The 15,961-nt window shown below is 56.3% G+C and overlaps 1 protein-coding gene across 3 annotated transcripts; it reads right to left on the bottom strand.

Annotated features, from left to right (window-relative positions):
- Positions 1 to 567: 567 nt before the first annotated feature.
- ZNF395 (zinc finger protein 395) lies at positions 568 to 15,363 on the bottom strand. 3 transcript variants are annotated; one of them, XM_055810822.1, is made up of 10 exons: positions 15,290 to 15,363; positions 9,934 to 10,192; positions 7,677 to 7,906; positions 7,177 to 7,289; positions 6,221 to 6,456; positions 6,004 to 6,104; positions 4,678 to 4,942; positions 3,658 to 3,750; positions 3,335 to 3,438; positions 568 to 3,145 (listed from the first exon to the last, which is right to left on the bottom strand). In XM_055810822.1, exons 2-10 carry the CDS (start codon positions 10,180 to 10,182, stop codon positions 3,034 to 3,036), a joined length of 1,503 nt encoding a protein of 500 aa, XP_055666797.1. In that variant the 5' UTR covers positions 10,183 to 10,192; positions 15,290 to 15,363; the 3' UTR covers positions 568 to 3,033. The 3 variants fall into 3 exon arrangements, with proteins under 3 accessions (XP_055666797.1, XP_055666796.1, XP_027641363.1); XM_055810821.1 differs by lacking the exon at positions 15,290 to 15,363 and adding an exon at positions 14,986 to 15,265; XM_027785562.2 differs by lacking the exon at positions 15,290 to 15,363 and having other exon boundaries at positions 9,930 to 10,154.
- Between the last annotated feature and the right edge of the window lie 598 nt (positions 15,364 to 15,961).

Genomic DNA, 15,961 nt, shown 5'->3' with positions numbered 1-15,961 from the left:
GGAGGTGGCTGGAAGCGAGTTAAAAAATAATAGGGAAAGGAAAAAATAAAAATAAAAAATACATCTCCAATGTCAACGAACCCGATAGACATGGTGGAAGCCTGCTGTCATTTCTGCAAAAACATGAGAAGGTTTTTCTGGTTTAAAGTGTAAAAATTCCAAAATACTCCCAAACCAGAAGGAAAAACAAAACAAAACACAAAACCCAACCCACCCTGCACTGATTTCTCCATTAAAAATAATAATTAAAAAAACAACAGAGCCACAAGCATAAGGACAATTTTGTCCAATGAAGTCTGTACCACAAAAGCCCTTGGAAGAGGCTGTAGGCGCCTCCCACCCCTTGGATAAAACACCACCGATATCACGAGGCGACCGTGCTGGGCAGTAAGTGCTATACGCTGCGGGAGGTGGTGGCACTGCAAGGGCTGAGGCCAAGGGGCTGTGTCCCCTGTATCTGCTGCCGGGGGTCCCGCCAGCCCCGCTCTCCCAGGACACACACCGCACATGCCTGCCTGTTCCAAAGCCACTGATACCTTTTTCTTCCTATATATATTTTTTTTAAAAAAAAAAAAAAAAAAAGCATCTTTAACAGAAAAGCAAAAAGTTGTTTTCGCTTTATTTCTTGAACACCCGAGCTCCCACCAGGGAAAATCCCGATCTCTGATGCAGATCTGTGCTGGGAAGGGCTGGGGCGTCCAATGCTACACAGCGCGTTTGGGGGCATGAACCCAATGGTCTGAAGTTTTCCGAATGATTGGGCTGGAAGCAGAGCCATGTCCGGCCAGTGCCAGCACAGATCCGGCTCTGCCTGATACCGTTTGGGGCACAAAGGGCATAAGAAGCAAGAAATAAAATCACTGGTCTTGCCTGGGTGTCTTTGAGTCACGGAGGCAAAGGCACAAGGTCTGAGGAAAGCAAAAATTCAACCTTTTTTTTTTTTCCTTCTGTGCTCTGAGCACTGCTTCAAGCCCCGTTTTTAACAAGTATTTGAAAAACGTAAAATACAGCAAAGCGCTGCGTAAGACTTCCCAAAGTGCCAGCTCATTTTTGGAGAGCCACCAGCATCTCCGGCACCACCAAGAACCTGCCTGCACCCCAGCATCGTGGGGCCCTTCCCTGACAGGATAAACATGCCAAGTCCCACAAGGCCGAGCAGGACTGTAATCTTGGCTCAGCCATTCAACTGCTGGAGGTCAAACAGCGGCAAAGGCATGGTGTTTGGTTTTGGGGTTTTTTTTAATTAAAATAAGTTGGTTTTGCAATAAAATGCTCAACCCAGGAACCTGCAAAGAGTCTCCAATGCCAGTGGGAGAGGAAAAGGCTTTTCCCAACATTTCACTTTCAATACCACGCTCCAGCAGGGATGGGAGCCAGAGCGAGTAGCTCTCAAGGACCAAAACCTCTTTTCTTCCCTGGGATTTGAGCCAGACCCACAGGGGATGTGACCCCACCATGTCACACCCTGCCCAAAGAGTTTGGCTCCTGCTTTCCAAGTGGCCAAATTTTGCATCTGCCAGTTGGATGCTGGACAGATCAGGTTGTGGGATGATATATGGTTTACTTGTACAAAATTGCAAACAACAAAACCCCCAAAACATGTCAACAAACACCAGTAATACATATATATGTCTCAGCCCGCTTTACCTGCTCACCCAATCCCTCCAACAACAGGGCTTGCAGCAAGCCGGGAGCAGTATCAGACTCTCCCAACCACTCCATTTGCTTTTATAAGGAAAGCAGAGTCTCGGCACAGGGTCCTTAAGAACACCCTGGGCGCAAGTCACACGCAGGAATTGCTCTCGGCTCAATGGCTGCAGGTTACAGGTTACGATTATCAAAAACGCAGAAAAAAGAAAAAAAAAAAGAAAACCCAAGTCCAAACGTCTGCCTGCCTCCACGAAGGCAGAAAACTGACAGGACATTCCAGCTCCCCGGCCACACACATCCCGGCCTGACAGCAAGTGCAATGCACCACCAGCGATGCTGGTGTAGGTGGGAAAGCCACCACAGTGACCGGAAACCTGCAGCAATTGGGTAGATCGATGTTTTAAAGGATGAAAGTCAGGAAAAATTGACTCCTGCCCAGGCTCGATGGGATTAAAAAGCAAATATTGAAGTGTTTTGCTGAACTGAGGTGATACGGTGATGCTAAGGAAAGCTCTTACTGGTCCTCCCAGCTGCCTTTACTGGTGGAATCATTAATTAAAAACAAAAACCAAAATTGCTCAGCCTAGTTTTGAAAGATGTGGTGAGGGCCACAACATACACCTTTCACGGAGCTAAGCAGACTTACAAAGCCTACAATGAGAAAGAACACCAGGTTTTGCCTTCGAAATTCTCAGGTTTTCTGATTAAAACGTTTGGGATGCTTTTCTCCCCTAAATGCCTCCAAAAACAACATGCTGGAACCAACTGGAGATACATGCAGGCTCAAGCGACCAGTGAGATGTGACATGAGCGAAGACCATGTCCACGCAGGGAGAAAAACCTCCGACTCCTGCCCCAAGAACCGCTCCTGCGCTTGCAGCAACCCAACAGCATTCTCTTTTTTAAAGCTCTAACTGGTACTGACCCCCCTCCCTTAAAGGATACAAGGGATTTGCATTTTCTAGGTAGTCAACGGACATGGGAAGCTGCCTCAGCGCCTCACCCCAGCCACACTAGGACAGTCTGGGAGATTTTAGGGCCGATCTGGGAAATGCAGGAAGCTCTTTGGTCCTCAGATCGCCTACTATCTCCCCTGAACCCTGAGGAACCAGCTTTCTTTCCTCCCAGCCCCAGCTTTTACCATACAAAGGGAGATATTCTTCAGGTTTAAAAAAAAATAAAAAAGGAAAAGGGTTTTTTTTTTAAAAAAAAAGACCAAACCCAGCAGATGTACAATATACAGGAGGAAGAATTTACACGCAGCTCTGGAGGTGTCTTCTGGGGTCACAGGAGGTACCTCCAAGGTCCCTGGTTGCAGCAGTGAGGGACTCCAGTGCTCCCCGGGCAGGAGCAGGGGAGGGACGCGGCACCGTGGTGCTGCACTCAGTCCAGGAAGCGCTGGCAAGCCTTTTTCCACCGACAGGCTGTGCACCACTGGTCCCGGTGCTCAATGCCATAAACCTTACGGCACTTTTTGGCTTCACCACGGACTTTCCTGCAAAAAGGGAGAAAACAAGAAGTAACATTTACCCACTTGTTGCAGAGCTTCAGGCACGTATCTAAGGGTAAGGCCCTGTAACCATGGCCAAACACCATCCTGCTGCATCTCAGTGGAGATGCAGGAGGGCACCCCTTTTGCCAATGGAATGCACCTCTGCTCCCCTCCAGCCAGCAGGACCCTCACCTGGTGCCGATGGACACCCTGGGCGGCGAGGCGACGATCAGGTGGGACTTGAGCATTGGCGTCGGTGGCTGGGGTTCACTGAAGCTGAGCGACCGGCTCCGCACCTGCAGGAAATCGGGTGTCAAAGGGCACGCGGGAGGATGCAGTCCTCCTCCTGCATGGCCTTCAGGTGCTGCAGTGGGGCAGTGGGAGGAGACATGGGTGCCCTCAGCCCACAGATCCCAACATTTAAAGTGAAGAGTGAGAAAGTGGAAGCAAGGTCCCCTTAGCTCCCAGCCCAACCCTACACCCCAAAAGATGAAGGGGAAACACCCAAAACTCACCGGTGACAGGGACGGGAGGGTTGAGGTGGCAGTGGCCCAGCTGATGCTGGTGAAGATGTGAGGGGACACTGGAATTTGGATCGAGGGCAACGCCTGTGGGGGGGGGAAAAAAAGGGGGCCAGCATGAGTCCCAGGGGGCCCCCATTCCCACATGCGCCCCCCCCCCAGGCATTCACCTCCCCAGCAGACCAGCCTGGAGTACCTGCAAACTGCAAGCGCCAGGGGTGGGATGGAAATCCCCATGCAACCCCTCCTCCAGCACCAGATCCCGCTAACACGGGGCACAGCACATGAGCTGTCACCCTTTGCCAGGGCACAGCAGCTTCTTCACTCCTGCAGCTGCTTTCAGTTGCAATACCAAACCACATGCACCGACCTGGTCTATATGCATATACTTCTGCACCTTACGCAGGATTTCTGCTTTTAGATGATGTCACATCCGTTCCCTGGGATGGGAATGGATACACATGCAGCTTATGGATCTGTACACCTTGTCCCTGAACTAGCTTGCAGCTCCAGAACAGTGCTCTGCTCTCAAGCAGCCCCTGGGACAAGGGCCACTGGCCCAGGCTGCCCATGGGGCCACCGCTCTAGGTCCCCAGGCTTCCTGTGCCTCAAAAGCTCATGCCCCCGGTGAGGGTGAGCGTGCAGCAGAGACGTGCAGGATCTGGCGCGGCTGCATTCCAGCCCGGTGTTATCTTCAGGCAAAAGGGTGTGTTGCATACCAGCATAGGGTAATTGCAGGGGAGCAGAGGCCAGCAGCTCCATCCCAGCCAGGGAACAGCTGCAGCAGAAGCACACAAGCCCCTTAACCCGGCATTAATGAACTGGTTGGTTGAGGGCTGAAGGGCAGCCAGGCAGGGGATAGTTCTACACCAGCACCAAAGCCTCTCCACGCTGCAGGGGTGGCAATGAAACGTCCCTGCCACACTGGGGACTTGCTGAGCAAACCGGATCACAACCTGCCCTTCAGCAAGATTTCTGGAGGCGACTTGTCCCCGGGAGATGCCACCAGCTCACCTGGTAGGCGTGATCAGCCTGGATGTGCCAGAAGGAGCTGGGGGCAGACTGGCTCAGGGTACTGCTGGCCAGGGCGGGCTCCAGTGCTGGCTGCTCCACCAGTAGTGCCTCTGGCTTTCCCAGGGCTTGCTGGATGATGATGGGAGCGGACACAGATGTGGGGCTGGTGGCTGTGGCCGCCTCCGGCACTGGCTCTTCCTTCACCTGCACTTCAGTGTAGTAGAAATCCTCCTCCCGCTTCCGCTGGTCGGAGTCTGCACCATCCCTACCAGGGAGGAAAAGGGGACAGCGGTGAAAAGGCGACCCCGTTTCTGTCAGTGAGCAGTCCCCGACTGCCCTGGGGGAGAGTGATCTTGCCCTCCTGTGCAGAACAGCTCCACACCCAGGCTCCAAAGCATCACATCAGCTGCAATCAGCAACGGCCACTGCCTCTGCAGCAGCACTTTGCACTTCCAAGGAAGATCAAAACCTCTTCCAGGGCCTTTAAAAAATGCTGGCACATTGACTGGGTGCCACTGAAAATCCCCTGTTCATCTCTAATTGAGTTCATTTAGCAAAGCTGAAGATGAAGCCCTGCGGTTCACCCAGCAGGAAACAGCCCCTCAAAGCTTTGTTGTTTTCCCAGTGCGTTTATCCAGCACTGGATGGCAGTCCAGCGCTGCCCACTGCATCACAACCCTTCAGTCCTCACCTTTCCCAGAGCGTTCACGTTTGCAAGGGAGAAGGAGAAAAACAGATACTGGAAAACACAGGCAAAAGCACAAGAAAACACGAGTTTGGGGGGAGGAGTGCAATGGAGCCACAGGAGGAGAGCACAGCAAAGCTGATCCCCACACCCTCACCACTTTGTATTTTGGGAGGAATTCACAGGAGAGCAGGACAAAGCAAACTGCCAAAGGGGCAGCTGCCACTGGGCTGGCACTTGACGGCTGAGCCAGAGCCAGGTGCTGCCACAGGCACGGCTTTCACGCTGCCAGCCCTTGCGAAACCCCGCTGGGCTGGTGCTTTTCTGCATCTGCCCAGGAGCCCAGGGCTTGTGTGTAACCTGAACTCCCTTGGTGCAAAATGCACACCTGAGCTGGGCAGTCCCAAGGCCCAAACAGGGCCCCCACGCCTCCCAGAGTGCCCTGGGCTCCCTGAAGGTGGGGAAACTTAGTGGCTTCAGTGACACAGACTGCTTTGGCTGAGAACTGCCAGGCTCAGTGCACAGAGGCCAGTATTTCTGAAACTGGGGATTCACTGCAGGAATTATGAATTATGCAGTGGCAGGGCGCACCCTGCTTCAGTCGTCAGGCAGGGATTGAGGAGGTGAAATCTTCATCTTACCCGAGGTGCTGGGTCTTGACGTGCCGCTTGATACCAACAATGGAGCGCAGGACCTTGCCGCAGCTTGGCCACAGGCACTTGTACATCACCTTCACAGAGTTCTGTCAGAGAGACAGCCCGTCAACTCCCTGCCTGGCGGCAGCGTCCCCTCCACAGAAGGCAGCTCAGCTCAAGCCACCCCACTGGTGCTGGGACCCCCTCTCCACAGCAACAGTACCTTTCTCTTGCGCGGAGCAGGTTCGTCAAGGAGAAATGGGTCAGAGTCAGTCTCAAAGCCATCGTCTGCCTGGGGGGAGCTCAGGGCCTCACTGGAGTACTTGGGGCTGCCAGCGGGGTGGGGGGGTGAAGGGGTGGAGATGTCGCTGCCCCCGCTCCAGTGCCCGCTGGTGGTGCTGCTGCCGCTGTCTGAGACATCGCCACTCTCTTTCCAGGGATCACACGCTGCCCGTGAGGCTGTGGGAAGGGCACGCGTGCTGCCATGATCAGTTCAGGGCCAACCAAACCCCACCAGGGCAGCCCTGAGGCTAAATAACCCGTGACAACAGTTTGCCTATTTATTTTTTTAAAAAACTTGGCATGGTGAAGCCTTTTTACCTTTGCTCAGCGCCAGCTCCCTATTATTGGTCGTTTATCCCTTTCTTCCCCTCCCCATCCTCCTTGGCCTCAGTGCAATCCCGCCGGCACAGCCGGCACACGGTGAGCAGCCAGCACTGGGGCACGCACATTTCCCACGGCTCCGGGTGGCTATTTTTATCCCTCCGGCTGCATTTGACTCCTCAGGAATGAAACTGCCTCTAAAAAAAGGAGCGACCGGGCGGTGCTCCCTTGCCCGGGACTCCTTCGCGGGGCTCCCAGGCCCCTGGGACAGTTGTGGAGAGCAGGGCTACCCCCACCACACTGTTAGGAGCATCCCAGCCTGCTCAGCCCCAACCGGTGCCAGCACCCGTGGGCTCTGCTGCGACCCTCGTGCCACTCCCCGCCCACCTCCAACCCAGCACAGTCCCTGTGCTGGCAGCAATTCAGCACCAGGCATAAAGAATGAATGCAGCTGGCAAGAGCCCCAGTACTGGGATCCAAAGGGCACAGCACATTTCTCCACATCTTTTGTTTCAGATGTTTTTTCTTTTATATATATATGTGTGTGTGTGTGTGTATTTTTAAATGCACACTCACAGGGAATGCCACTCTCGCTGGCAGGAGGGCTCTGCACCACAGGGCTGCAGGAGAGGCTCGTCAGCACCATGGCTGCCACCATCTCGTCCATCTCCACAGCGGCATCGGCTTTCCTGCACCATGAGGGGAGAGATGTGAAACACATGGAGGAAAAAGCGGAGAAGCAGCCCAGGTATGACCCGAGGAGCCACCAGGCACCCAAAGGGAGGCACAACCTGCAGCAGCAAGCACAGGTTCACCCTCATGGCCTCCCTCTGTAGACTGAGTCATTTTTAAGTCACAGGGAAAGATGTTTTCTCTTCATTTGGAGGGAAAAAAAATTAAAAATCCCCTTAATCCTAAATTTAACCACCCACTGGATAATCCCACACTGGAAAAGCGGATATATCCCCAGCATCACCGCCCTCTTCACTGGTGTAAAACCAAGTGGAAGCGCCGCCAGAGATGCCAAGAACCCTTCTCCCACCCAAGATGAGATACCCCCAGCCAAAGGCACGAACCTCTTTGGTACATCAATACTGCTGGATACAGATCTCTGCAGTGCCTCAGCAGGGCCAGGACCACTGGCTGTGGGCAGGGCAGGGGGCTGGAGTATGGCCGGCCGCACATCCTGCACCCTCCAGCACGCCTGCAAGCCCTGCTCCGGCAGCAGCACCTTCACCTTGTCGCTCAGCGGATTGTGCTGCTCCACAAGGCCCGTGCACTCCTGCCCGTTGTAAGTGATGAGGACCTGAAAACAGCACAAGGGGTGGTTTGTTGTTGCCATCCACTGCCCCGCTGCTCCTGGGGGATGTTCTGCTGCAGCATAAGCCTTTGCCCACCAAAGGATCCTCCCTCCTCCCGCAGCAGAGGGGGCCACAGAGGACTTTAGGACAAAGGCAGAGCCTGTCCTGAAGGGCCTGGACTTCAGACTGCTGTCAGCAAACCAAGGGGTGGCCAGGGTTCATCCCAACCCCACCACCACAGAAGCTGCTCTTCCCAGGCACAAGCTCCCCAACTCCAGCAATCCCAAGCTGAGAAATTTCCTGAGCCAGTATCAGCCCCCTCTCTGAGTGTTGTAATTTGGGTGGACTTTCCTCAAATGAATTTTGTCTGATTTGGTTTTGTTCTCACACTATCCTGTTGCAAGGACTCCCACGCTTATGGCACACCCTGGCAGAGTGTGTAGATAAAAGAATTAAAAGCTAGAGGGGGACGGGGGAATGGCAGTTTCCTAGGTGAAGGGATCCTGAATTCACACCTTGGCTCCTCCAATCCCAGCTCCTTCGGGCAGGGGAAGGAGATGTGCAAACCTCACCTTCTCCTTCACAGAGTCTCACACTCCTCCTGATGGGCAGTGTTGTACCACTACCACCCATGAACCTATTTCTGTTAATGGAAATGTATCTGTGTCAAAAGACGCTACATATGTCTCCGACTATTTATAGTAACAGGAACATCTCTTCATGGAAGTGCCACAGGTGCCATACCAAGAAGCCAATACAGGACAGACACGTGCACCCATACCCTGACTGAGGAGAAGCCTGCAAGACCATCTCAGGTGGGGTGTCTGGGAGAAACACAGGGTGGAAAAAGCCACCTACAGCACGACCAGAGTTAAGGGGATCAGTGCAAGGATCAAGACACAGAAGACCCTGACCCTGTTTTCTAAAAACGAGAAGCAAGGCTTCCCTGTGAACCACACCAGCTGTCCGCCAAACCACACAGCATGAGGAGCCAACATCTCCTTCTGCCTTGCACAGCCACCGGCACAGGTCCTGGCTGTTGCTGGGAGGTGAAGGCACCCATCACTATTTTTATGCCATTCCCAGCAGCAAAGCAAGCAAGCAAAATCCTCCACAGCGGAGCACGTAGGAGAAAACAACTCTCACCATCCTGCAGTTAATAAACATGGGGCAGGAGGAGCCAGAAAACTGAACAGACGCCTTATTTACACTTCATTTCACAACCTCTGTCCAGAAAATACTTCCCAGTTCTGCAGGTAGCAGCCAAGAAATGGGCTCTACGTCAGCAGCTCACAGCTCTCCTCAGACAGTGCTGCTTGGCCAGGCATTAACAGGAACCATACTGGTGGGATCGGGAACGAGTGCTGTCCCTTTTCCAGGCAGCATCCTGGCCAAGGCATGGCTCTCCTAAGAATCAGGAGCCCAGAGCACAAGAAACAGTGGGGTCCAGCAAGACTACATGTCCTTTCTGGGCAAACCATCACACCTTACTTTTCCCTAAGAGCTTCTTCACCACATACATCCACACCATCAACCCTTAAACCTGCAGCAAAAAGCTGCTGCAGGTTAAGCTCCAAGGCCTGAGCCACAAGGCTGACCGCCATCGTGGCTAAGCTGTGGGGGGTCCTTGCCACCTCCCTGAAGATGTAAACATGGGTTACGGGGAGACAGGAGAAGCTCATGGAAAAGAAGTCCACTGAGACTCACTAAGTATAATAGAAACCATCTCCCTTAGCCTCAGACAGTTGGAGAACACTGGAGGGAACTGTCAGGTTATCTTACCCTCTTCTCTGGAGACCCACTTTTGGCTGGGATTGGAGACATCTCCCAGAGGAGGTGGATCTCTGCTTGAGCTGCTATGGTCCAAACCCATCAGGCACAGCCAGGGCCAAGTGCACCAATGCCAACACCCGTTAATGACTCTGTAATTACCAGTCCCAACTGCACCTTACACTGGGAGAGCCCCAGGAGTTTTCTCCCCAACCAGTGCACATCCCACCAGCCAAGGACACAAGAAAGCCTCCTTACGCACTTGCTGCCCGGCTCGGAGCTGCCAGCGGCTGGGGCTGGGGAACCTGGGCACCTGACTGCTTTCCTCTGCTGACAGCACACAAGATCCATCCTCTCGTGGCGCCGTGTGGGCAGGTGCCCGGCCAAGGTCAGTCTGCAAGCTGGGAATCTGGGTGGCCACCAGCACGCCGTCAGCCAAGGCACTGGGGGCAGAAACACGGGTGCCTAGCAGGGAGCGCTTCCCCAGACGCCTGGACAGCACGCTCGCCATCTTGGACACGCTGTGGAAGAAAGACACGGGGATGTTACCTCTGGTGCAGGACTATGACGTACAACCAGCGCCTTCCCCCCATCACCACCCCAGGAGCTGAGAAAGCTGCTCTCCGCTGCTCCAGCATCCCCAGGTGACAAGACCCCCTGGGGATGTGGGGACAGCAGTGTGCCTGAGCTACCCTGACCCTGCAGTTCTTGTCTTTACTGTCATTTCTAAACCCCTCTGGAAAAAAACAGGGATAAGCCAGCCCAAAGGAAACGTAGACAGAGTCAGGACAGCCCTTGGAGCCCACGCTCCCCTCTCGAGCTGCCACATGCTCCTGAGGCCACTGCTGCTATTCCCTCCCGTCACGCTGAAACCTGCCATCGGTGCCTTTCAACCCTGACCTCTAGACTTGGGCCCATGCCCAGCGCCGTCCTGCAACTCCCCTGCCCTGGCAGGGAAAGAAAGCTGTCTGGCAGTGACAGCCAGCTCCCCTTCTCAGCCAGCACGCCAATGCTCCCCTCTTCAGGAGCTCTCAAGCTTTTGGGAGACATTTCCCTAAGCTTGCAGCTCACATCCAGCCCTCCCAGGTCAGTCTGGCAACAAAACAGGAGCACCCTCCTGCCCTGCTTGGTTAGAAAAGAATTTAGAGAAACAGTTTTAGATAAAAATGTTCTAACTATCTTCAACTAATTTTTGCCCCCCAAATCCGACACAGGTTTTCCTGGTGTTAGTGTAGCTCTGCTAACAAGCCTCTCCAGAGAGCAGCTTGCCTGGCTCATTCCTCTGGGTTTGTAGACTTTACTGCCGTTTTAAAAGAAACAAGTGTTTACAGGCTTCCTTAAAAGCAAGGGACACCAAGGTATGGCGACAGCTGATGCATCCAGCCCTGATAAATCCAACAGCTCCAGCAGCATGTGCTGTCCTCCTCTGTCTCATCCTCCTCTCAATGCCTCCTCTGCTACAACACCCTCTCCAAGGAGCATGGGAAGCAAGGACGCACACTGCAGTGAGGCCAAAGGGTGATGGTGCCTGGGGTTTGGGAGGAGGTAGAGGACCCAAGATGCTTGGTGTGGCCCTGCATCTTGGGGTGCGCCATAAAAAGCAAAGTGCTTTTGTACCATAACAAACCCACCACCTCCATCACCCTGCCTGGGCTTCTCAGCGACCATCACCTGGCCAGCTGGGGGCCACGGGTGTTTGTCAAAGCATTAACTTGGGCCACAGAGTCCCATTCCAAGAAGTTACCGCTTGTGCAACAGGGAGGATTAACTCTGAGCCACTGAGTGCTCACACCCAGCACAGGGTAGCTGTCACAAAGCAGAGTTTAAATTGCAGATGCGACATTATTTTGTTGTTGGTTTGTTTTGGTTTACACAGCTGTTTTACACACTATCTCAGATGAGAAGAGTTTCCTGAGGAAGAGAAGCTCACTGCTCCTCTCAACCTCCAGCTGTCCCAGGAAGGGTTACTGCAAACCACATCCTGCTTCAAAGGACACTCAGGATTTACATGTGCTTTTATGAATAACTCTACACACTGCTCACTTTGCCCTCCCCACGTAGAAAATTAACAGCTATTTAGAAGCCATAAAGAATAGAGCAGGAAGAGAGGGACAGCATGCAAAAGGGATAGAGGTGTGCCAAGGAGAGCACCTCCTGCCAGGGCTGCCCATTTTACAGTGCATGGGGACTTTGCCACTGTCGCTGCCTTCCCTCCAGAGCAGGATCAAAGAGGCTGTGGCAGCTGGCTGAACAGTCACTTCCCCGGCTTCTCTCTAATCATGCCCTGCCCAAGGAACACGGTGGAATTTTGCAGCGTACGGGCATCACCAGGGGATGCTCCTGAGCCCTCTCTGATAATGCCTTTTTTCCACAGTGCAACATGTTTTCTGACATACACAAGTGGCCTGCCCAAGCAGCTCTGCTCCCACACCTCCTGTATACCGGTACAGTACTCATAAAAAAGAGACCAAAAGGGCTGGTGGGAGGGACATGGCAGTTCACCTCAAATCTGAGAGCAAAGCTGCAGCAAAGCTCATCTGCCCCGCTGCAGGTATTAACCACCAGACCACACTTCCTCCCGCTTCACCTTAAAACCATGCTTTTGGTTACCCCAGGCACTGGGATTTGGGAACTGCCTCTCCGAGGGCTCGGGGAGTCAATGCAGCGATGTCGGTGCTACCACCGCATAGAAAATGGCACCGATCTCTGCCGACCCCCCAGCAGTTGGTGCACGACGGTTTCAAGGCAGTGCTTGGCCAGCAGCCAGGCACCGGGAGGGCCGGGAGGGCAGTGCCAAGGGTGGGAGGCTGCTTTCCATTTCCTCTGGGGTTTTATTTCACCTTCCCTTTCTTTCCCCCTCAGGTCCAGGGGGGAAGTGGGAATGAGGAGAGCAGCACTCCCGCAACTAGGGGGAAGAAAAACCCTCCCCAAAGCCAGTTTTAGGAGCCACATCTGCTTCCAGCAGACCTTTGAATGCTGGATCCCATTCCAGCACTCAGCCTACAGCCAAGGGTGACACACCAATCCTGAAAAATCCTTCCCCCCATGCCCCAAAACACAAAGCAAGAAGAGGAGCAAGAGCTGGGAGTGCAGGCGGAGCCAGAGGCCACGCTGCTGCCGAGCCCTCCCAGCTGTTAGCGATCACGCGCCGCAGGGGTCAGAGCCAGCACAGATCCCAAATTATTTCTTGCTTCAATGCCGGGCGTGTATTTTGGACGGCGTTCTTCCAGCTCTCGCCGGGGAAAAACGTCAGCCCTTGTGCCTACCGGCGTTGCCACCCCCAGCAGAGCAAAGCCTGGGTGGAGATTTTGGGAATGCAGGCGCCTCATTTGGCAAATGAGGAACGGTTCGTTTAGCAAGAGGGGAAGGTCGCGGGGCCGTGGCAAAGTGGAGAGGGTGCCCCAGCGCTCACCACAGCTGCTGTTTGTCCAGGGTTGGCCGGGAGAAAGGCAGCTCCTGCATGTATCAGGACCACTGGCACAAATCGCCTCCCCAGAAAATGTGCAATAACACACCACACTTTTTTTTTTTTTAGGATTAAACGCTAGTAGGTTCCCTCAAATCAGGCCAAACTCCTGCCACACACCTCCATGCCATGGATCAACATCCTAGACTGCAAAGTCCGCCCTGTAAGAGACCCCAAACGCTGCTACAACTGATAATAAACCCCGCAGTTTCCAAAAAGCCCCTTCTCATCCCAAAACTCTTTACAAACTGCACTTTGGGCCCACACCCATCATGACTGGGAAACAAGATAATCTGCATGGAGCAGTTTGCAAAGTTGGGCCTTTATTAAAAAAAAAAAAAAAAGCACACAACAAGGCTCTATTGACCCCAAGATGGAGCCAACCCACCCGTGACCTAACCCTCACAGACAGTAATACAGAACAGGCGCTTTCCCGAATAGTTTCCTTCTAATCCCGCCTCAGTGCTCTGTGCTCGAGTTATGCCCGCAGACGTGTCACCACAGGGCTGCCCCGTATCCCCGCTGGCAGCGCCGGGAAGGGCTCCCCGACCCTCGTCCATGCCAGCGTTCCACCTTTGGGCGATTCCGGAGGAAAAAGCTTTCAGAGGACACCCGCCTGGCTAAAAATGTATCTTCTGATGCAGGCAGGAATGCCGACGTAGGCAAAGCGACTTCCCCAGGCATCAGCAGGCCGGTGCGTGCCGGCAGCCCTGGCGGTGAGGGTAGCCAGGAAGGAAAGGGCGGGAGTTCGCCGCTTTCTGGGAGCGGTGCTGGTGAAGTGTGACTTCAAGCCGCTGTGCGAGCACTGGGACTAGGATGCATGGAGACAGGGCATGCATATAGCATACGCGTGTGCGTGTGTGTGCGCGCATGCATGTGCAGAGCCCGAGGCCGTGCAGGCACATGGGGAAGATGGCAGGGCCGGAGGCAGGGGAGGAGGAGGCGGCGTGTGCCCGGGCCTGCCGCGGAGGGCGGCACCGGGCAGGGCACGTGTGCACCGGGCAAGCCGGGGGGCGGGGCATACACCGGGCGGGGGAGGGGGGAGCACAGGCACCGGACAGGGGTGTGCAGGCACCGGCCGGGGGAGGGGGGGGGGAGAGCACAGGCACCGGCCGGGGGAGGGGGGGGGGGGGGGGGAGCACAGGCACCGGCCGGGGGAGGGGGGGGGGGGGGGGGGAGCACAGGCACCGGCCGGGGGAGGGGGGGGGGGGGGGGGGGGGGAGCACAGGCACCGGCCGGGGGAGGGGGGGAGCACAGGCACCGGCCGGGGGAGGGGGGGGGGGGGGGGAGCACAGGCACCGGCCGGGGGAGGGGGGGGGGGGGGAGCACAGGCACCGGCCGGGGGAGCGGGGGGGGGGGGGAGCACAGGCACCGGCCGGGGGAGCGGGGGGGGGGGGGGAGCACAGGCACCGGCCGGGGGAGCGGGGGGGGGGGGGGGAGCACAGGCACCGGACAGGGATGTGCAGGCACCGGGCGGGGGAGGGGAGCACAGGCACCGGACAGGGATGTGCAGGCACCGGGCGGGGGAGGGGGGGGGAGCACAGGCACCGGACAGGGATGTGCAGGCACCGGGCGGGGGAGGGGGGGGGGAGCACAGTCACCGGACAGGGGTGTGCAGGCACCGGGCGGGGGAGGGGGGGGAGAGCGGGAGTGAGCGCAGGTACCAGGCAGGCCCCGGGAGGGCATGCACCGAGGGGAGCGTGCAGCAAGCAGAGCTTGAAGGAGGGGGTGCGCGCACCGAGAGACGACGTAGACCCCGGAGGGGAAGGGCAGAGCCAGCTGCCCCCCCCCGGAGGAAGGGGAGGGTCGCACGGCGGGGGAGCGGGCCCGGCGCGGCTCAACGCTTACCTCCGGCGCGGCTCCCGCCCGCCTCCCCCGCCGCAGCTTGTTTTGAAATCCCCGTCCCCGCCGCGGCCGGCTCACGTACGCGGCGGCCCCGGGCTGGAGCCCCGCCGGGCGGGGCGGGGAGGAGCCCGGGCCGGGGGAGGCGCGGCCCGGCCGGGCGGGAATCACCGCTCCCGCGCGCGGGTTTTTTTTCATTATTATCTGTTGGCTTTTTTCCCCATTTTTCCCGGCGATGCCGGGCGGGGAAGAGAGAAGAAGGGAGGGGGACCGCCTGGGGGATGCCCGGCGCCGCCGCCCCGCTACTCACAGCGTCTGGGGAGCCCCGCTCCGCGCCTCGCCGCCGGCCGGGTTAAAGCTCCCGGGGCCGGGCTGGTGTAAACAACCTCCCCACATGCTCAGCCCCTTCCTGCTCATTGGCTCCGCAGCTCCCTTTAAATGCACGCCCCCCGCCGCCCGGCCCCCAGCCCCGGCGGGCTGCTCCGCGCCGCCGCGGCCCGGGGGATGCCGGCGATGCCTGCCCACCGCGGGGGAAGGCACTAGGAGGGTGGGCGCATCCCTCCGGCTCCCTCCCGGCTCGCTCCCCATGCGGGCCGGCTCCCGGCGGGCCGGGGCGGGGAGGGCCCCACTCCCCGCAGCCCCCGAGGCTCCACTGTTTACCCAAGCGCCGGAGCCGGGGGAGACGCCCGGCGCGCTGGCTGGCAGCGCTCATGCGATTTCTTGTTGCTTAGTAAGCTGTATTGGCCTGAAAGGCGCCTTTTTTTTTTTTTTTTTATTATTTATTTTATTTATTTTATTTTAAGCTTTGGCCGTTGGGGCTTTTCGCCTGGCACCGTCCTGCCCCAGGGATGGGGCTCCCCATCACTCCACTCTCCTCACCCCGCCGCTGACGCACAGACACCCGGCAGGGTCCCAGCTCCATGGCTAGAGCCTCTCGGTTTGCATTTAACGGGCCCTAACGCTAATTTCTCTTAATTTCGAG

Source organism: Falco peregrinus, chromosome 7 (genome assembly GCF_023634155.1).
Source record: "Falco peregrinus isolate bFalPer1 chromosome 7, bFalPer1.pri, whole genome shotgun sequence".
NCBI classification, from domain to species: domain Eukaryota; kingdom Metazoa; phylum Chordata; class Aves; order Falconiformes; family Falconidae; genus Falco; species Falco peregrinus.
Note: the sequence above shows the minus strand (reverse complement) of the source record. Positions and strands in the feature narration are given on the sequence as shown.

Bases quoted from the DNA above. Each gene is read 5' to 3' on its own strand.
- ZNF395 (XM_055810822.1), bottom strand. From the start codon at position 10,182: ATGGCGAGCGTGCTGTCCAGGCGTCTGGGGAAGCGCTCCCTGCTAGGC. The intron at 6,457-7,176 runs GTGAGTGTGCAT...CCCTTCCCACAG, and splicing joins CAGCGAGAGTGGCATTCCCT to CCTCACGGGCAGCGTGTGAT. The intron at 3,751-4,677 runs GTGAGCTGGTGG...CCCCCCCCACAG, and splicing joins AGGCTGATCACGCCTACCAG to GCGTTGCCCTCGATCCAAAT.